At 34.3% G+C, this 22146-nt stretch overlaps 3 protein-coding genes across 6 annotated transcripts; 1 reads left to right on the top strand and 2 right to left on the bottom strand.

Moving 5' to 3' along the window:
- Positions 1-1161: 1161 nt before the first annotated feature.
- LOC149381510 (uncharacterized) lies at positions 1162-7963 on the top strand. The gene is made up of 20 exons (XM_089601928.1): positions 1162-1331; positions 1435-1547; positions 1652-1727; positions 1943-2085; positions 2392-2478; positions 3136-3219; positions 3342-3549; positions 3737-3822; positions 3961-4192; positions 4293-4413; positions 4505-4641; positions 4942-5050; positions 5660-5702; positions 5823-5994; positions 6139-6209; positions 6320-6413; positions 6574-6786; positions 6880-7089; positions 7183-7503; positions 7610-7963. The coding sequence occupies exons 1-20, from the start codon at positions 1230-1232 to the stop codon at positions 7733-7735; spliced, it is 2748 nt and encodes a 915-aa protein (XP_089458054.1). The 5' UTR covers positions 1162-1229; the 3' UTR covers positions 7736-7963.
- Positions 7964-11597: 3634 nt separating this feature from the next.
- LOC149381509 (calcium uniporter protein 1, mitochondrial-like) lies at positions 11598-13896 on the bottom strand. The gene is made up of 2 exons (XM_089601762.1): positions 12887-13896; positions 11598-12304 (listed from the first exon to the last, which is right to left on the bottom strand). The coding sequence occupies exons 1-2, from the start codon at positions 13304-13306 to the stop codon at positions 11819-11821; spliced, it is 906 nt and encodes a 301-aa protein (XP_089457888.1). The 5' UTR covers positions 13307-13896; the 3' UTR covers positions 11598-11818.
- Positions 13897-17694: 3798 nt separating this feature from the next.
- Positions 17695-21144, bottom strand: LOC149381508 (TRAM, LAG1 and CLN8 (TLC) lipid-sensing domain containing protein). 4 transcript variants are annotated; one of them, XM_089602134.1, is made up of 9 exons: positions 20614-21144; positions 20407-20493; positions 20020-20108; positions 19793-19931; positions 19363-19437; positions 19054-19175; positions 18901-18976; positions 18404-18463; positions 17695-18097 (listed from the first exon to the last, which is right to left on the bottom strand). In XM_089602134.1, the coding sequence occupies exons 2-9, from the start codon at positions 20482-20484 to the stop codon at positions 17957-17959; spliced, it is 780 nt and encodes a 259-aa protein (XP_089458260.1). In that variant the 5' UTR covers positions 20485-20493; positions 20614-21144; the 3' UTR covers positions 17695-17956. The 4 variants fall into 4 exon arrangements, with proteins under 4 accessions (XP_089458260.1, XP_089458262.1, XP_089458261.1 ...); XM_089602136.1 differs by having other exon boundaries at positions 20621-21144; XM_089602135.1 differs by having other exon boundaries at positions 20749-21144.
- Between the last annotated feature and the right edge of the window lie 1002 nt (positions 21145-22146).

Genomic DNA, 22146 nt, shown 5'->3' with positions numbered 1-22146 from the left:
GTCATTGGTGAGGGCGACTTATTTGCAACAATTTCTCATATGCAATTGTTGACGTCTAATGTCAACAGTTGCCTTCCAATGTCAACAATGTCAACAATAGACGTCAATTGTTGGCGCTAATGTCAACAGTTGCCTTCCAATGTCAATAATTGATGTCAATTGTTAACATTAGATGTCAACAGTTGACGTCAACTGTTGACATCGTCAATTGTTGACATCTAAAACTGATGAACTTCGATGACATTACTATCAACGAAGTTCATCAGTTGTTGACATCAGATGTCAACAGTTGCGTCAACAGTTGACATCTGATGTCAACAACTGATGAACTTCGCCTAAAAACAATAAAAATTGCCCAGAACAAAAATAGTCTCATTTTTTTGGCCAATCTCAAACATACCCATAATAAACATACCCAAAAACCAAGGAAAAGTTTGAAAAAAAAAAACTAACCTTGGGCGAGGATCGGAGCTACGTGCTTGGTCGGAGCTACGTTCTTCGTCGTGACCGGATCTATGAGCTTTGGTCGTGCTTCCTTGAGCGTGTCGGAGCTCAAATCCAAGGGTTTGGGTCAGCTCAACTTTGGTAAGGATTGAGTGAGCTCAAATCTAGGGTTTTGGTTATCTTTTGGTTTTGAGGTTTTTTTTTCTTAGCTGTAGAGAGAATGACGAGAGAGATATGAGATGAACAAGTTATATTAAATGATAAATGAACAAATGATATTAAATGAGGTTATTAATTATAGATATAATAAAATGGTATTAAATGATGTTATTAATTAGTTTGGAGAGGTAGGTGTAAGATTGAAAGAAAATTTCAAGTGAATGGTAAAATTGGTTTTTCACAATGAGCCAACTTGTATTTTTGGCCAAAATTATGTTTTGGTGGATTATTGGAAAAAGTTAGTGTGAAGGTGGTAGTTTGAGCAATTTCTCTAAAAATAAAATTTGAGGGTACTTTTGTAGCTTACTTTTTTTTTTTTTTTAAATATCTAAATAAAATAAAAAGTCGGTTCTCCAATTACTGTCGTTTTGAATCCGTTCTGATCGATTTCCAAAGCCCAAAGTCACATTAGCTAGTCATGTTTTGGGCCTTCTCAGAATATTGGCGGGAAATTTGCTCTTGCCTCCGAAGAGGTTCTAATTAATAATTATTAATTAAAATTCTTAAACAGTTTCGTAGAAGAATTATCATAGCAGAGTTTCGTTTCTCGACTCTCAAGGACTTTCATGTTTCTCTTCTGTCCGACAAGACTCACCTCCATCTCCATTGTTGTCTCAACTCTCAAGCCTCAACCTCGAAAGCTCAGAGAAATGGAGTCCGTTCTCAAAGTACGATTTCTCTATTTTCTCAATGTTTTTTTTTTTTGAGCTAGGGTTTAATCGTTTCTCTAGAGAACCACCGATCAGTTGTATTTTCGTGTTTTGATTGCAGAACTACTTTGGATTCTCTTCATTTCGACCGTACCAGAAGGAAGTGATTGAGAAAGTCCTAGAACATAGGGACTGTTTGGTTGTTATGGCCACTGGCAGTGGAAAGTCCTTGTGGTAAGTATATATATTTGGTCTCGTCAGGCTTTGTCTCGGTTTTTCGTGATTTAAAATCGATTATTTTGAGATGACTGTTTTGTGTGTATTTGAATGCCAAACAGCTACCAGGTACCACCTTTGGTTGTTGGAAAGACCGGAATTGTTGTGAGTCCGCTTATTTCGTTGATGCAAGATCAGGTAAGAACATACTGAATTGGATTATCATTGAGCGTTTGATTCTCACTATCTTCATTTAATTTATAAGTAATGGACAAACTTGTTTACAATCCACTCCCATTTAAATGACAAACCCTTGGAATGAACATGTGATTGAATTAGCTCGGCCAGTTCTAACCCTCGTCCCTTGGACATAATTAGACTAAGGATTGTTTTTTTTTTGTTCGGTTGATTAGGTGATGGCTTTGAAACAACGTGGCATCAAAGCGGAGTTTCTTGGGAGTGCTCAGACGGACATGTCAGTCCAGAAGAAAGCCGAGAATGGATATTTTAATATCTTGTTTATGACCCCAGAGAAGGCTTGTCTGATTCCAACTAGGTACATTACTGTGAGGTGTAACACACCCAACTGATAGAAAAAATTGGCAAGGGATAGTTCTTCTATGGAACACAAATTGTACTAGTACATAAAGGTTGATGAATTCGTATTGTAGGTGGTAGTGTTTGGGTTTTTTCTCCACATGAATGTAGGTAAGTTTGTCAACAGCTTTAACGTGCGGAATCATTTATTTATTTATTTTATTTTAAATTACAGTTATTGGTACTCGAAAGTGGATGTTGTGGATAAAGCATGTTGATAAAAGATGTTTTCTATCAGTGTCCTAATTTTTGTTTCTTTTTTCAGCTTCTGGTCAAATTTGCTGAATGTTGGAATCTGTCTGTTTGCTGTTGATGAAGCACATTGCATATCGGAATGGGGTCACGATTTCAGGTGATACACCTGTTTCTTTTATGCTGATCCTCAGTTATATTTTCTTCTTATCCTGTATATTGTTCTTATTTTATAATTCTATTTATTATCATTGCATCTATATAAGATTGTGTCAATAAATAATGTAAAATGACGATCTTGTGGGGAGGATCACATGTATTTCGAGTCATTGAGGCTGCTTGTCAAATGTCTATCCATTGTTCATAAATTATAGATTTAAATTGGCTCATTATATGAAGTTGTGCTGCGCTGTCTTCTTTTAGTAGCAGAAGACAAGTTTCTTCACTCAGCCCTTTGACGAAAATATAAATTGAGGATTAGCTTATTTCTTTAGTGTTCTGTTTATCATCCAAGTCTGTAGTGTTATACAATTTGAATTATATATTTCAATTACTTACTCCATATGATCCTTCAGTTGCTCGTGTTATTAATCTCCAGATTTTCTTACTCCATGAAACTTAAGTTTGCTACGCATGTGTCCTTTTTTCATTCAAGCATTGTCTTCTGCACCTGAAATTGGTTTTTATTTTATTTTATTTTTTTGCTGTAGAAATTTTATTTTTAACCTGTGCAATATTGACCTGGCTCTATATTTGTTGTTACCTTGTTCAAAATTTTGTTACTTCACCTTTTTAAGTGTTTGGATTTGATCATCAGGGTTGAGTACAAGAAATTGGACAAGCTACGTAGTGTTCTGCTTGATGTTCCCTTCATGGCCTTAACTGCAACTGCTACGGAGAAGTATCTTTCTTTTGCTCTGTTTACAAGCTTAGTTTCCATATTTACGCATTAATTTCCATTCATGACCAATGGTAGTTTGCTAAAAATAATATAATTTTGGTTCATTTTCAACCTATTTTCAGGGTCCGGAAAGATATCAAAACTTCTTTGAAGATGGAAGATCCCTATATTTCTGTTGGTTCATTTGATCGCAGTAATCTCTTTTATGGTGTCAAGTCTTTTAATCGGAGTCTATCATCTGTGGATGAGCTTGTTCAAGAAGTTAAGAAGTTTGTCGCCAGTGCTGGTTCAACCATTATATATTGCACAACGATTAAGGATGTCGAGCAGGTGTGTTCTGTTTTCCTCTGCAAATGAACTCTCGAAAAATCACGATTATTTTCTCACTCTTTCTATCACCTGCAGGTTGTATTTTACTCTCATGTTGTTTCAAGTGGATCTAGATTTTGCTGAATTTCTCATCTGCCTTTGTTTTTTTTTCCTGGTCCTGTTTTTTTTTTATTTTTTTATTTTGTAGATATTCAAGTCCCTTCAGGACTGTGGTATCAAGGCTGGAATTTATCATGGACAAATGGATAATAGAGCTCGTGCTGAATGCCACAGGTTTCTTATCTAGTAGAATATTTTTTTTGTTGAAGCTGTCAATGCCTCATGTATAATCTAGCTCATAAGCGCACCATAATCTGTCACTGTGGGATCTTGGCTCACCTAACTTCTCCGCCTTTTCTCTTCCTTCCGTAGATTATTTATAAGAGATGAACTACAAGTAATGGTTGCAACTATTGCTTTTGGCATGGGGATTGATAAGCCAGACATAAGGCAAGTGATACACTACGGTTGCCCTAAGAGTATAGAGTCCTACTACCAGGAAAGTGGGCGTTGTGGGAGAGATGGCGTTCCTTCTATTTGTTGGCTTTATTACTCGAGAAGTGACTTTGCAAAAGCAGACTTCTATAGTGCCGAAGCACAAACAGTACGTACTTGTCATGTCATTTTCTCTACCACTTTGCCTATTTCTTGTTTGTATTTTATTTTTATCATTTGCCTCATGATATGTTATGGCCATTCACCAGGAAACTCAAAGAAAAGCAGTCAGGGAGTCCTTGATGGCTGCACAGCACTATTGTGTACTGACAACTTGCAGAAGGAAGTACTTGCTTCGGCATTTTGGGGAGGATTTTTCTGATAGATGTGGTTCGGATTCATTTGAATGATGATTACAATATTTATGTTTTTAGATATTTTTTAATGTGCATTGAATTAGTGGATATCATTCTGTTTGCAGGAAATTGTGATAATTGCATTTCCACGAAGAGGGAGCGTGACATGTCAAAAGAAGCATTCCTTTTACTGGCTTGTATCATGTCATGCAAGGGAAAATGGGGCTTGAATATGTATATAGACATTCTTCGCGGATCTCGGGTAAGTTTTCAATCCCTTGGATTACCAGGTACGAAGCATTCACTGATTATTGTGGTAAGATAGTGAGCAGTTATATGCATAGATAAAGTACCAGGGTCGATTAATGGTTTCTAATGAGCTGTCTCTACCATGTCCTTTCTAAATTATGAGTACCTTCCTTTAATTTTTGTTGGTGTTTCTTGGATAAAATTTGGTTAATGAGTTAATGCGAATAGAGATTAGAGTCTTTTTCTGCTTACTCTTAAATTTCAAAGCGCTATACCCATTTTCTCTTACTTTTCTTTATCTTGTCACTGATAGGCGAAAAAAATTGTGGATGGTGAATTTGACCGACTGCCGCTCCATGGCCTTGGGAAACAGTATTCGGCAAATTGGTGGAAAGCTCTTGCATACCAATTAATATCTTCTGGTACCATTACGAAACATTCACATATTCAAGCAAAGTTTATTGGTTCATAAATCGAAATTAATAAATACTTGATATCGGGAAGCTATTAATGAATCAACTTCCTATTCCTAGAATTCTACGGCACTGTACGAAATATCGGAATGTAGGCTTCATGTCTTTACGGCTCTTAATATATCCTAGCATCAGGACAATAACAGGCATTCAATGGTTTTTCTCCCTAACCTAAAAAGGGGGGCAGTTCTATAAATGAGTTCTTCATGTATAATGATTCGTGGAGTTCATGGTATTGCCTTCGTACATTCAAATGTTTATCAGCATATCTGACTGCAATATTTGGATTCTTTTAGATTGTTTCACAGATCAATATAGAGCATGCAATGTTTGCGGACGCACATAAACATTAATGTTCAACAGCATGAAGTAACACTGGTTAAAGAATATATTAAAGTTATACCAAATGCTTATCGCCATGATCATATTAATTAATTTTCTGCACCGAATGGAGATTTATATGTGTGTGTGTGTATATATATATATATATTATTTTGATTATAGTTGCGTCCAGCTCAAAATGATTATAGTTTTAAAGTTGAATGTGTAACTTCACAGGCTATTTGACGGAGACTGTACGTGATATATACAAATTTACAAGGTACAATATTTTTCATATCCACTTCCTGTATCAGCTGGAGATGACATCTTTAATTGTCTATATTGTTGGTCTAAATAGTCAGGCAATATTGTAAAGAAACTTTATCTCTTTCGCGAACAGTGTCAGCATAAAAGGGGAAGAATTTCTTGGCTCTGCAACACCTGATTATCAACCGCCTCTAGTTTTGTCAGTGACCAATGAAATGCTAGAGGACGAGGAAGGTTTAAATCTGTCTGATGATGTTGGAGAAATCAAAGGTCTGGCTAGTTTAGAAAGTGAAGGCTTCTCAGAGGTTTGTAATTTTTTTTTCCTGTTCATATATACATTACAAATTTTGTCGAATCGACTTCTTGTCACAGCAAGTCCCATACCCTTGTTACTTGTTATTTTCCCAGCAATCATTTCATCATAATCAAATTTCATCTTGCTTACTCAGATTGAGATAAATCTCTACCACGCGCTTCTAGAAGAACGAATGAAGGTTGCTAAGGCTATCGGAACAGCTCCGTGAGACTCTCGCTACCAGCAATATTTTCAATGTCACCAGAAACATTTTGTACAAAGACAAAGAGCTGATCCCTGAGACTTACTTGTCTGTAATGATTCCCTGTTTACAGATATGCTGTATGTGGCGATCAGACAATTAAAAGAATTGCACTGACTAGACCATCTACCAAAGCACGTTTGGCAAACATCGATGGGGTCAACCAGGTATCTCTTTTATTACTTCGCTGTCGAAGTTACCATTTATGAACTTTCGCTGTTCGAACCATTGCCTCATCATAGTTGTGATTTTTGCAATGATAATTGATTGATTACTAGATTTTCCTCGATATGCTCTCCAAAACTCTAAATGAAGCTAATTTTACAGCATTTTCTGACGAGACATGGAGATCATTTTCTTCAAATCATAAAGCATATGTCCCAACAACTTGACATTTCTTTGGATGGAGAAGCTACTCTACAAACTGCAACGGCCAAAAAAGTGTCTGTTGGGTCCACTCAGCCACGGAAGCTTACACCAGCGAAGTTTGATGCTTGGAAAATGTGGCTTGAAGACGGCCTCTCACTCCAAAGAATCGCTGTGTGTGTTTTTTTTTATATAATTTTCCATTTCACATAAAATACTTTCTGTATTTTTTTCGTACTTAAATCTGTACCTTTTTTTTATCCATAGAACTACCCAGGTAGATCAGCTCCAATAAAAGAACAGACTGTTGTTGAATATCTGTTAGAAGCGGCCCAGGAAGGACTAGAGATGGACTGGAAGAGGTTTTTCCATGAGACTGGACTAACACGTGAAAAGTTATTGGCAATTCAAAGTGCTATTGTAAAGGTTGGCTCTAAAGATAAGTTGAAGCCTATCAAGAACGAATTACCTGAAGATGTAAGCTCTTAGGACCTCAAATACTTTGTCACAATCAAAGAGTTACCATGTAAGAGGGGACTGGATAACTTGTATGTGATTTTACTATGGCAGGTAAGTTATTCACACATCAAGACTTACTTGGCTGTGCTAAATAGCGGGAAATCTATGGAAGCTATTTTTTCAGACGGCAATCAGGAAAAAAATGCTGATGAAGTTATGAATGAAGCGCCCAAATCAAATGAAAAAAGGGTTTCTGTGGAACCTGAGAATAACGGAGAAAAGGCTTCGGGTCCGTTGATTGAGAACCAGGAAGAAAGAATACAGTCGGTCCACGATGGTGACGCACTATCAAACAAACGAATCAAAGTCACCGAGGCATTGGAAGCAACAGAGAGCTCGGTACTAGATTGGATCAAGAACTTTGATGATGGAGTGAGTGAAAAAATCTCGTATAATCTTTCGTTTTGTTTCTACGTTTTTGTTTTATTTTTTAATTTCTCGATGGATTAAAGTTGATATTTTTTTTGGCATATTGCAGGTTACTCTATCAGTCATTTTGGAACACTTCAATGGAAGTGAAAAGAGCTCCATCGTCGATCTAGTTGGTTATCTCGAAGCTGAATTTCTTATTTACAAAAAGAATGATGTTTATAAGCTTATGTAAATCAAGACGTTGATAAGGTAGACTTTGTTTTTAGAGTAATAGAAATACAATTTAACCAACGTTGAGTTGGAGCTTTAGCCAGCACTGTAATTGAAGAATATTTAACCAACAATTTCTGTTAATAGTTTCTTAGTTAGTCTCGACTACGAGACATAAATTTTAGGGTATGTCTTTTCTTTCACTCCGATGTGTTACAATGTTTGAAATGACCATGAAAATTGATCGGCATTTCCTCCCCTGGGATATCGGCAGTCGAAAGGCAAATTTTTGTCGCATTTCCTATGATTTATAAGACTTTGTGATTTGGATATTCGTGATACATGGTTTGATTTTGATTTTTATTCTAATTTACGAAGTTCAGTGTTGTGCTAGTTTAAATTATATTTTTATAGTTATAATTTTCGACTCGGTTTATTACATTATGTAGGATGGAATTGAGCCAAAGTTTTGGCAATTTTTATTAATACAATGTTAAATTAATTTGATTTTCATTAATTTTGCGTCATTTAAACAATTTTATTATTGGTTAATTTTTATTGAATCGATTTTCTCCCTTCTCAGCCGGCAAAACTGTTGGTGGCAATATCTAATTTAAAAAAAAAAAGAAAAAAAAATCCGCTTTTTTACAGGTAAAAATCAAGCCATTGGCGACTTATATTTTGAACTCAAGTTATCTCAAATCTCAATAAAATGCTGCAGTTTTATTTGACAAGTATGAATTATCATGTTTACAAAAGTGACGAGATCTTGTCTAAAGAGAGAATTTATTATTAGTTAAATATTTTTAGAAGGGCACTATTTAATGAGGTTTGGACATAAAGATTTTTCTGGATTCCAAATCTATCTTTTTTTAAGGAAAAAAAATTTGGAACGCCATCTCTCCCAACTTTAACACTAGGGTTACAGTTAAATAGGGGAATTTGTCACAACTAGGAATGTGAGATAAACCACTTAATTATTCCTAGTTGTGACAAATTCCCCTATTTAACTGTAACCCTAGTGTTAAAGTTGGTAAACTTTTGTTTTATTTCAAATATGTAATTGTCTAACGAAGAAGAAGGATCACAATGTAAAATCACACAGGAATAAGCGAGAAACTCTAACAGAGGAAACCGAATGATCCTTAAACAATGGTAGAAAACACGTAAATGAAAAGAAAAACACAATTGAAAGAAGAAAAACTAAGAGGATTGATAAAATGCAAAACAAAATCGTGAAAATGGCAATTATAATTATACCTTGTCCCCTTGAGTTTTTTATTTATTTATCATATCATCTCTAAAATATTAATTTGTTACGTCAATGCCCCAACTTGAACTTCTTGTAGTCAATATATCCCCTTATTTTCAAAGTACATTTAGAATGTTGTATGAGTTTTTACCAAACTTCTTCACTAGTCCCACACTCGAGAGATTTATTTTGTGCATATAGTTTTCCTGTGCTAGTTATTATTTATTGATGACTACGTAATGTTCTAAAGAGAGGGAATATTATAATTTTAGAAGATACGATCTTGTTTGTCTATATAAATCATATATAATACATATAATTGTCTATTCAAATCGTTAATTCTTTATAAATACTAGTTTAAAAAACGCGCTATTTTTAAAAAGTGAAAAATAAAAATAAGTAAAATAAAATAAGTTTAGACTTTTAATTGTATTAAATATAATATACATTAAAAAAACTATACAAAATGTATTGATAAGAGAGGGAGGAAAGAAATTAATATACATAAAAAAATTATACAAAATATATTTATGAAAGAAGGAAAAAAAAATCAAAATCGGAAGTAAAAAAAAAAAAAATCAAAACCGGAAGGAAAAAAAAAATGGCTCCACGTGTCGCTGCCTGGCGGCACCAAAATTCAAGTTGAAATAAAAATATATACAAAATATATTGATGAGAGAGGGGAAAAAAATTAAAAGTCGGGAAAAAAAATATAAATGATAATATATGTTATTGATATAGTATAATATAGTATTAGTAATTATGATTATAATATACATAAAAAAATTACAAAATATATTGATGTTTGGAAGGGAAAAAAATCAAAATTGGAAAGCAAAAAAAAAATCAAAATCGGAAGTAAAAAAAAAAAATCAAAATCGGAAGGAAAAAAAAAAATGGTTTCCACGTGTCGCTGCATGGCGGCACCAGGATTCAAGTTGAAAAAAAATATATATACAAAATATATTGATGAGAGAGGGAAAAAAAATAAAGGTCGGAGAAAAAATAAATGATAATATATGTTATTGATATAGTATAATATAGTATTAGTAATTATGATTATAATATACATAAAAAAAATATACAAAATATATTGATGTTTGGAAGGGAAAAAAAATCAAAATCGGAAAGCAAAAAAAAAAATCAAAATCGGAAGTAAAAAAAAAAAAAATCAAAATCGGAAGAAAAAAAAAATGGTTTCCACGTGTCGCTGCATGGCGGCACCAGGATTCAAGTTGAAAAAAAAATATATACAAAATATATTGATGAGAGAGGGAAAAAAAAATAAAGGTCGGAAAAAAAATAAATGATAATATATGTTATTGATATAGTACAATATATTATTAGTAATTATGATTATAATATACATAAAAAAAATCAAATTGGAAAGAAAAAAAAAATCAAAATCGGAAGTAAAAAAAAAAATCAAAATCGGATGGAAAAAAATTGGCTTCCACGTGTCGCTGCCTGGTGGCACCAGGATTCAAGTTGAAATAAAAATATATACAAAATATATTGATGAGAGAGGGAAAAATAATTAAAGATCGGGAAAAAAAAATGATAATATATGTTATTGATATAGTATTAGTAATTATGATTATAATATACAAAAAAAAAATTATACAAAATATATTGATATTTGTAAGGGAAAAAATCAAAATTGAAAAAAAAAAAAAACTGGAAGGCAAAAGGCAAAAAAAAAAAAGAAAAAAGAAAAGAAGGCTCCAGCAAAAAAAAAAAAAAAATTGAAGGCTCCGACAAAAAAAAAAAAAAAAAAAAATCTGCCACGTGTCGTCATATGGAGACGTCACGTGTCGCCATATGGCGACGCCACGTGACGGAACGTGGTTAAAAGTTGAAGAGGCCATGCCTCTTATTATCTATGTTATGGATAAATCATAATGGTCTATGGTTAAGCTCTTTATAAATACAAATATTTTCCATTTCAACGGTAACTTAGTGTTTGAAGACAAATTATCTAGAGGTGGTCCATTTGACTTATTGTCTAAAAATATTTACATAGATGCACGCTAAGTATCTATCGAAGCACGCTAAGCAAACAGGGTTAATCAGGTATCTTTTTAATTATTTTTTATTTATCATAATTATTGCAGTGAGCTTAGTACAAGATACATTATAATTTGGCATGTGAGCTTCTTTTGCAGCATTTTTTTTTAATGGAACATGGATATCATTTCCTTCAACTCATAACACACATATCTCAACCAGAAGATGTGAGCTCTCATCTCACTACCTCAAAAATGATTTTGGGACAGTCAGTTTTTTTTTTGTTTTTCTTTTTTTTTTTTGCAAATGCGACTACGTGGGTGTTAAATATTCACACATCCGGACTTATTTGGCTATTCATGCTAAAACTCAGCAAATCACAAGGCAACAGAGAGCTCAGTACTAGATAGGATTAAAATCAACGAATTTGCTGATCGAGAGAGTGAGAAACCTTTCTTTGGTTCCAATTCTTTTTCCCCTTCAGGGGTTTGTTGATAGGTCAGATATGCAGAAATTGGGATGGAAGTGAAAAGAAAGCGCAATCTTCGATCCAGTTAGTCATCCACAAAAAGATTGATGTATATAAAGCTCCACGTAACTCACGTAAGACCTCGACAAGAAAAGAAAGAAAATCTGTATTTGCTTTTATATTAAGAAAATGCAAGTCAGATATCAGCCTGAGTTACAGCTCTAGTCAGCACTGCACTGTATTTCAAAAATATCACGTAACAGCAACTATTTCAGTTATATAATGCCTCGCCTCCTCTCTCTGATTAAAGGAGATATATTTATATATATATATATATATATATATATTTAAAAAAAAAAATCACGAGAGAGTGTCGATCAATCTCTGTGCATAGCGTCGTCGAGTTCCAAGTGGACGCCGACCCGATTCCTGATGGAATCGGCGGCGTCCAAAGGCACTCTACACTTCCTCTGAAGCTCTCTGTACCTTTGGCAGTCGAAATTGTGGATCTTGATGAGCTTTCTCTGGCGGTTGAGGAAGAGCCTCTTCATGAGGTCCTGGTAAGTCGGGTCTCTCGAGGTGATGAGGAAGTAGGCGTAGCTGACCACGAGCCCCGTGGCGGTCGTGAAGAACGCGATCGGCTCCATAACGTCCCACGAGAACTCCCAGAAAGTCAGCCTGAAAAACAGCCCCACCTGTGACATCGACAAGATCAGGCCCGTCCACAGGAGTCTCCGAACCTGCTTGTGTGCCAGTACGTCGATCTCTTCCTTCTTCTCTTGAAGCTTCCTCAGCTCTTCTCGAGCCGGGTCGTCCTCCGGGGTCAGAGCCAGCGGGACCGCTCTTCTTACCAGCTCCACTACCTGCGAAAAACAATTCTCAGAGGGAAAATTCTGTGCGGTGATACCGATGAAGAGATGTTGAGTTGATGGATCACTGACTTTGGTTATGAGATGTATTGTTTATTTGGTTTCTCTTTTACTAAGAATTCAATTTAAAAAAAAAAAAGGAAAATACTGTAAAGTGATGAAGAGCTAGGTGGTGATTCTTCTTTGTTCTAATTGGTGGACCCAATGCGAACAAAACTCTTTCTCTCTATATTAAGGTTTTCTATACGAGGCAGTTATACTATCAAAATCTGAGGGTTTTTAAAAAGAGGCGTAGATTTGGTTGAGCTTTGAATCAAACAAAAAAGGAAAAAGGAAAACAACAACAGACACAAATTTCCGAAACAATTATTCCAAAACCCACCCATCGCTTTATTAGAGACGGACTCATCAGACGCGTGTTTTCCAATCAATTTATCATTTACTTCAACAACTAATCAACCAACCAATTCAAGAAGACCACATTGATCAATATTCCCCGACTTTTCACGAAAAAACTACGGAACGAAAATGTAAATCAAATAATATAATTGTCAATCCAATATTGTTTTTTTTTACCTTATCGGGATGAAGATAGACCTTATCGCGGAAGAGAAGAACAACGCCGGCTTCGTCGAGAATCCTCGCGAACGTGGCTGCTTCGTCGGAGGATCTGGCGACGCCGATGGACTCGCACGCTTCGAGAAGCTCGCCGTACGAAATGACCTCTTTGCCCTCCGTCCCAAGCTTCCTTTTCAGGCTCTCCACGTTCACCAGCCTCATCAGCCTCTTCGCCTCCGAGAACGACATCGCCTCCTCCGCCGGCGCCGCCGGAGAACAGAACGCCCGAGCCGCCACCGCGGCGCCGGCGAGTCTGTACGGAAGGCTAGGGTTTCCTAACCGAAATGCGATGGCCGTCGGAGATATCGCCGTCGCTGTGCGGTGGTGGTGGTTGTTGAGAAAGTAACCGCCAAAAGACCAGCATTTTCTTCTCCACATTTCCCTCTCTGTCTCGTCGGTTTTGTGGAGAGTATTAAAAAATTGTTCTTTGAAATAGATTACGAAACCGAAACTTGTGAGTCAAAATGAGAAATATATGTATTTGAGAAAGTCAAGGACTCTCAATGGCTGTTAAACTTAAAAAAAAGGGAATTAATGGTGGGTTGGTATGGATTTGCTTTAGAATGAGAAATATCTGAGCCAAAACAAGAAACAAACCTATTGGACAAGCATAATCAAAGAATTTTTTTTTATAGAAAGTGTTGATATTTTGGCCGGCTGATAGATAAATAAATAATAAGCAAATTATTTAAAGAAAAATCTATTTATAACTAATTGTGGAGCATCACTATCTTAAGTTTTGGTTTTAATTTAAATAATCTCATACGAATATGAAGAAAAAGATATTGGTGGTTGCTTTTCCGATGCTATAATCGGAAATTATTAAATAAAAAGGCACACAAAAAGAGGAAAGCGAGTAAATAATAGATGCGAAATTATTCAACTACGTCTTCAGAACAGTTATATTTTCTCTCACTTGTCTTAAAAAGTTAATGTGCACTAATTTATATGGAATAGATATGGTATGGGCATGGGTTTGGTGTGGATCTTTAAGGAGTGTTGGAAAAGTGAGATTTGAGTGAGACGAAAAGGCAACGGCGTGGATGTCACGTGGATGGAAAGAGAGAAGACAAAAAAACAACACTGAGATTACACGTACACGGGTTTCCTATTATTTTCGTTTTTTTATTTTATTTTTTACATTTACGAGACTTTTGTGTTCTTTTTTGTCGATTGAATGACTGCCATATGGTCTCCGATGAAGTTTTGACCAGTAATGTTCCCGTTTGAATTTGGTTGTTGGACACACACCCACCCACTATGTAAACCCACGATCTTGTCTTCTAACTAAATTAACTAACCACTTGGCTTAATATTGTGCTATAAAGTATAAACCCTTAAGAGTCACAAATTCTATAAGATCTTTAGACATCTTCGTTAGCTTGCCGGGCCAAGTTTATTTATGCAGCTCCGTTTTTCTGTTGAATTCTTGCCACGTGCACTCAGATCGATCATTCAATAGCATATATATATATATATTTTTTTTTAATAATTATCAAATCTTTCTAGGAAATAGAGTAAAGTCGGCATAAACATCCAACCAAATGAAAGGGTTGGCGCGGTTTAGTATGCGACTATTAAATCTCTTTTATTTTTTTTTATTTTAATATTTGTAATAGTCTATTACTATAGTACATACGTACCATAGCTAAATTTGATAAAGCATATGTTAAAAGTTAGAAAATTGGAATTTAAGGAGTAATAAGTTTTAATTTAAAAAGTATGTGTAATTTGACAAAAATGTCTTTAACACATAATTTTCAAATTTAAAGTTTTCAAATCCCAATAAAGCACAGCAGAAGACTGCACGTCACCGCAGGGCACAACAGAAGACCGCAAGACACAATAAAAGACCACTAGTCATCGCAAATTTGTGACGAGACCGCATGTCATATGAAATCGCAGGTCAGAGCAAGGACCGCAAAATACAATAAAATATCGTAGACCACATCTTTAAGACCATCCACAATCCATATCTATTTTTCATCTCTATTTTACATATTTACATCAGTGAACAATATATTTTATCTGCACTCCATCTCTATTTTACATCTGCTTTAAAGAATATTATAAGTATATCCTCTCCCACTATATATTTTTATAATTGAGTTTTAATACATTATTTTTTTATAAATTATAAATTTGACCAACACCATTAATTTTGTTCATATTAGTCCAAATACATAAATATTATTAATTTTGTACATACATACATCCTCTCCCACTATATTTTTTTTTATGTAGTATTGTGACTTAAGTTTTTAAATTATGTAATTTTTAAATGTCTTGATGTTTTTTTAATCGTCTATGTAAAATATTGTGATTTCTATTGTAGTAATTTTATTTTCTTTTTTCAAGTATGAGTTGTTTTTTAATTAATAATTTTTAGAATACCCTAATTTACAAATACATACATAATACATATAAGTACTAAATTGTAGTTATAAATTAAATTTTGGGCAAATAATATAATTTTTAAAAGTTTGGGGTAAATATAGAGATGGAATAGTGCATCTCCATATTTGGAGATACACTGTTGAAATCAACTCCATATTTGGAGAATAGAGATGCAATTGAATATGCATTGTGGAGCAAACTCTATCTCTATTTCTAAAATAGAGATCCATTGCGGATGCTCTAAGGATTCATACGGCATTAAAAATATTTTTTTTGTCAAATTACACATATTTTCTAAATTAAAATTTATTACTTTTTAGAAATTCAATTTCTCAACTTTCAACACATGCTTTTATAAATTTGCCTCTTAGGAAATGATTTTCAACCGCGTGAAGACAATTTAGGCAATGGGACCCACAGTTATGTACAATGCAGTGGAGTCTACATATTTTGATTTTTGACTATTTTTTTCATCGTTGTTGCTAATCAGAGAAATATATGATCCTAATATATTATTTTCTAACTTCTTTAGTAGAGGAACACACAATATTCTATTGAGCGTTTTCAACAAAAAAATCATACAAAGCACGAAAACAAACCGTCTTTCAGACACTGGAAAATAAAATCACCTGTTTCTGAATGGTGTGTTTCTCTTTCTCCTCCCAAAGCCAAGCTGATCTGACCGTTAATAGTTTTATTTATTATTATTTTATAATATATATTTTTGCTCACAGCTTATTTTATAATAGGGTCCCTTTATAATATGAAAGCAAAGTAGACAACGAGGATGAAATCGGAAAGGAACCCACCACTAAAGCGAGAAAGGAAGCTTCCTTTAGTCTTTACTCTGCATGAAGTGTCCCTTTATTTTATTATTATTTATTAATCCAATTTTTTTTTTGAAGGGGCATTTTATTTTGTCCTTTAAATTTGTTTGAATGAACCATATGCTCATTGACTTTTGAGCTATCTTACAGTTTTCACTTGATTTATTTATCGTATTATTAGGTTTTTTTTTTAAGAATAAGATTATTAAGTTGTTTATAATACATAGTACAAGAATAAGATAGTAATTAACTAATAACACATTATCAAATTACATTCTTAATAATACTATATTGTCTCCTCAAGATAATTTGTTAACAACAATTACGATATCAAAACGAGTCAGTTAAGAATGTTGGAGTCTACCTATTACTTGGTGAATGATAATAGTTTAAAATGTCGACAGAAATTGGTGATTTTTGTCAAGAAAATCTTTGCTAGAGACATGTAGGTTAGAAGTACTATTTTCCGTTTTATCATCGTTTTCCATGAAAATGTCGGCGACAACATGATGTTTAAATAGCATCCACAAGAGGCACATCGTCGAGCATAGAAACTGGAAAGCCAAAATTGAGCGGGTGTATAGGCTTTGACGAAGACATGTAGTGCCTGCAAAGAAGGTCAACAACGTACTTCCATGGAGAAAAAGCAAGAGATTCAAGTTCAACAATGTCAAGAAACCTCCAAGAGACCAAAAAGAACTCACCATGGTTTAGACGAGAAAACAAAAATTGCCAAAATTTGATAATAAAAAATAGAAAAAAAAAATGTTAAGACCATGTTAAGAAACCCACATCGAAAAGAAAATGAGAACTAACAAGATTTATAAAGGTTATTGGTTACTCATCTCGTTGCCAATTGATTTTGAGATGCAATCTCAGAGCCCACTAATCCCAAATGAGTAACTTGTCCAAGCTATTAGGAATCTCTCATGGAAAAGAAAATGATTATTAAAATCATGGATTACTCATCTCATTGCCAATTAATTTTGAGATGCCTCTAACTCTTCACGAAAAAAAAAAACATAGTTAGATATCAAGTTGTCGAGGTGTCTGTATGCAAAAGTTGATTAGTTTCAGATGTTGGATCTTTTTGCATGACTAATTATAAACATGGGACTATTAATTTATTTAGGTATCCCAGTTTCTCCATGCAAATAAGTGGCCACATTTATATGTATAGCTCATGGCTTAAATCTTGAGCATGTTGATGCCCCAATACATGAGACTTGCGTGAGTTAGGGGCACCGATTAAAGATGGGCATCCGAAACAGAAAATAACCGGAATTTTAGTATGTTTAAGTACTGTTCTTGGTATCGGAATTCAATTTTGATACTGTACATAAAAGAGATTTAATTTTAATTTTTTCGAATTTTAAAACACATTTTAGATTTTAATTTTTTTTTTTACGTGGAATTGCTAGAATTAACCGGCCGGAACCAAATGTTCCGTGCCTGAATTCCAACACTATTTGGACCAGATCATTCCGGTTTATTAAGAACCGGAGCTCCGGTCCAGTGCCAAAGCAGGTTGTGTAGATGCGAATCATTTTCCGTAAATAATTGAGTAGGATCCATTATGTGTGCGAGAATTTTTACCGCATTTTACACAAGGTACCCCTATTCTATACGCCACAAAGCTTGGTCTCTCTATTTTTTTTTTACACTTGAAAAGAAAACTCCAAGGGGCTTAAAGCAGAAGGGTTGTCAAAGGAGGAGGTAGTTACAAATATGACGAAGATTGCAGTTGTGTAGTGTAGACCAAGAAGCTAAAATGTACATGAATTAGAATGGACACATTTCATCATCACTCAGTGCGCTTCTTTGCCTTAGAGAGAGTCTTTATCAAGCCTTTGGCGATCTTCCAAAACCAGAACACATTCATGGCACCAAGTACAGGTGGCACTACTAGCGAACTGTAGAACGCTACTGGACTCAACGTTTTCACCTGCATTACATCACACAGATATCTCCAAAATTTCATTTCTTTCCCACTTTTGACGATTTTTACTACATAATATTATAGACCCTTTTCTTTCAATCCACTTATACAGGTATAGCCTCCTCAATCTCAATAACAATATGTTGTCATATGACATTTTCATATTTTCACCAGGGAAAAAAAAACCTTCAGCATTATGCTTTCAGCTATGAATTTTTCAGGACAAGATAGAGGGAATCGCATTATCACATCCTGAGCTTTTGAGCTTTTAAATATCTTTCTAGAGCTAAAAACAACATGCCATGAACTCACCGCGTCGAAATTGGTAGCCATGTGGTAGAAAACGTGAGCGAACACAAGAACACGGGCTATCTGCAAAGTAAAGAAAAGTAGTTCAAGTCAGAAAGAAAAAAATCGAAGAACCAAAGGGAATAAACAATAAAACAAAAATAAGCAACACACTAAAATATTCCTTGTGTTGGTGTAGAGGTTCCACACGTTGTTATATGTATGTGTCTGAGCCTTTAGGACTATCTACAAGTCTAAAAATCACTGGTTCTGGTTTGCAAATGTTATTTCATCACTTATCTAAACCTCAACTATCAGAAGATCAACTGAATAACTAATGGAATATTCCTAGTAAAACAATAATATTCACATTCCTTGTGATTCTATTAGTTCATCGGCAGAAAGAGCACGCGATTTTATGCTAATCTATCTTCTGAAACCTAACATATGTATATGAGATCAGTTGAAAGACTTGAATGGAATGAAATTAGATGATATGGTTTGGGTTTGACAGACAGTACCAACCAACCGAGGAACAGCGCAATTCCATTCAACACATAAATACTGGATCCCTTCAGACCAGCAGTATCCAGGTACCTGAATTCATGGTAAAAAAAAAAAAGCAAAGTTACAGAAATCGCCAATTTGAAAGTAAAGGGGATTTCAAGCCTTACCATCGTAAATTCACAAAAGGTGTGGTGGTTTCGGTGAAGAGAGCCAGTAGAATGTAATACTGAGCTTGACCACTTACAAGTGCGAGAATGATTGAGAACATGGAAAGACCATGGTGCAGAATCTGATTATAAACGAATCGGTAAAGAATTAATACATTGAAAAAAGAACTATAGTTTCATGTTTTGTTTTATTTCAGTGCAATGTGGTGAATGAACAAACAACTGAAATAAAGAAAATCCTGAGCCATCTCTTCAAGTCGTAGAAAACTATTCGAGCAAACAACATTTTTCTTTGGTTTGTGTACTTACATATTCAAAACCACCAAGAGCTGGGAAAAGCCAAAGAATCATAGCTATATCTGTCAGAAAATAACCAATGGAGATCTGCAAGTAAACAAAAGTAAATGTCAAAGACAAGAATGTGTACATAACCGTCTGTTAAACAAAGGGAAATAGATTTCTCTCAAGGAAAGTCGTTGATCATCCGAATGAACTAATTATTTCAAGTAAAATAGTTATAACCATCACATAGGACTGTAGTTTTTTTGTTTCACATCACCGAATAAGAGCCAATACAAGAAACAGTTTCCAGATTTGAAATCAGCATAGCTACATATGAAAATTAAGAATGGAGTTTTGAAAAACTGTTTCAAGAAAACCACTGGGATAAAGGGTAAGCATAGACAAAGGAAACCTGTCTGATGAGATCGATCTATACAAGACGTTCAGCTTAACTTACCCCCAATAAGGTGTTCGATAGAGTAGACGATCGATCAATGATTAGCCCTTTACCAGGATCCTCGTCAAACAAACCCGAAAGCACAAGAAGATAGAACGACACAAACGCGACCAGAACCGCGTGAGCTGTCGAGATACCCCTGTTACAACGAAACACATAAACATCTAAATATATTGGCAGCAGCGAGATTGAAATTCAAAACAAAATCAGAGAGATCTTCGTCAAACCTGTTATTCCATTCGATCTTCAGTGGTCCGGTCAGTTTGCCGTATGCCTTGAAGGACCGAGCGCTATAGAACCCGGTTAATTTGTAAACCTTCAAGAACACAAGTTCAAACTAAGGTAGAGCAAGGACTAAATTGATTATATCAAACACAAACCCAGCTCATACTCAAAACTAAATTAGACAATCCTTAAGCAAAAAAATAAGTATGTACGGAACGAATTTGATCACAATAACTCTTCTTCATCACCAAGTAATTATTGTGGTCAAAGGCCTACTATTTATTTATTTATTTTTTCAAAACTAATCCATACATATCTACGCTCAACATCCTCATCATTGAATCGGAAAAAAACATTAGTACACAAAAAATGAGAAAATATATACTCACGACGAAGCAGAGAACGATTCCCGAAAAAACCGAAGCAATGATTCGCGATTCTCCGCTGAAACTGCCAAAGTCCGTCATGCTTTCAATCTGCCGAAAATGGAAAAAGAAAAAGCCATAAATATCCATTCGTGTGTGTATACATAAGGTATACGCATTAAGCCGAACTCCATTTTTATGTATATGCACATATCTTGAAAAGGAATATACGTTACACGATTAATTGCCTCTCTCTCTCTCTCTCTCTCTCTCTCTCTCTCTCTCTCTCTCTCTCTCTCCTTCTGAAATCAGGATTCGGGTGGCAAATAAACAATGAAGAAAGTCAAAGGGAATTGAGGACCATACTGAAATAATGAGGAGAGCGATGAATCACCAACAATGAGTATATATATTGTTAATTGATGTTATGCTTCGTTCGTGTATATAAACTGACTATACTGGCATTTATTCTGGGATTTGCAGTTGAAGGAAGGAATGATAATAAATATGAAATAAAAATAATATTTTATTTAAAGGATAAAGTGACTTGTGCTTTAAATAATAAAAGAGTACATTTTTTTTATACTCTTGGGAAGTGCTGGTAGAGATTTGGGAAGGATACATAAATTATAGGAATCATGATAAGAGTTCCATGAGATGAAAAATAAGAGCAAATAATTTTTTTTAAGAATAAAAAATTATTTGGAGTTGGAAATTTGAGAGCTGTTGACAAGTTCACAAAGGGGATGCGGTTTTTCCTCGCCCCCTTTTATTTTATCTATTTATTTTTTCTTTGCCAATATCACGCTTTATTTATTATAAAAAAATTTATTTAAAGTTTTTTGGAGATATTTTTATATTTTTGATAAAATAAAAAATATATATACAATGACCATTATTTACGTCTAAAGTCTAATCTCTTATTATTTTTTTTAAATACTGTTCATTAAATAATGCTTTTAGGTAATTATTCTAATTTATATATATATATATAAAATATAATTTGGACGTTATTGTAGTTTCTCAGTGACTTTGAATTACATCATCGCTTCTTTTGTAGTCCTATCATGTATGTACATGCATGCTTTACCAGCAAAGCATTTATTTGAGGACCTTTATGACTTTTCAAGAAACTGTCCAAATATTTAACGCAGATACCCTTTTTTTTTTTTTTTTTCATGGTACCTTGTTAATTGAATGAAAATACTATTGACTGACTTTTCAGCTCCACAATTATGATCTAAATGATGAATAAATGTCTATTACATTAATACATTATAGTTCAGGAGTCGAGAGACGGAGACCATTAAACCCTATTAGCTGCCGCGTTCATTTTTCCAAAAAATCAAGACTTTGTTTTTTAATTTTCGGTATGTTATCTTCATTAAGATATAGAAACTTCGGTGATCTTCACGAATGGTGGATTCTTAACCTAAGAAAAATTACTTTTTATTTTCTTCTTCTTTATCATGTTTTTGTTTTTTTTTTTAATTACCTTTCAATAAATCAGATTTATTAGATGGCTTTTGTACCGTCCGATCTTTAATCGGAGTGATTTGAATATTTCTTCATATCTGAACTTCAGATCTAAGATATGATTTTTTTTTTCGTGGATCTTAATCGGGCAAGACCACAAAAACCGCAATCTGCAACAGGCGAAGACCGACAATTTCGTTTGTGACCGGTTACCTGCATAGACGGGTAATTTACAGATTATTTTACTTATAATTATTGGGAAACTTGATAAACCAAGCTTAGTGTAGC

Source organism: Urtica dioica, chromosome 11 (genome assembly GCF_054948205.1).
Source record: "Urtica dioica subsp. dioica isolate 48M chromosome 11, U.dioica_male_clone48M_v1_H2, whole genome shotgun sequence".
NCBI lineage: Eukaryota > Viridiplantae > Streptophyta > Magnoliopsida > Rosales > Urticaceae > Urtica > Urtica dioica.
Note: the sequence above shows the minus strand (reverse complement) of the source record. Positions and strands in the feature narration are given on the sequence as shown.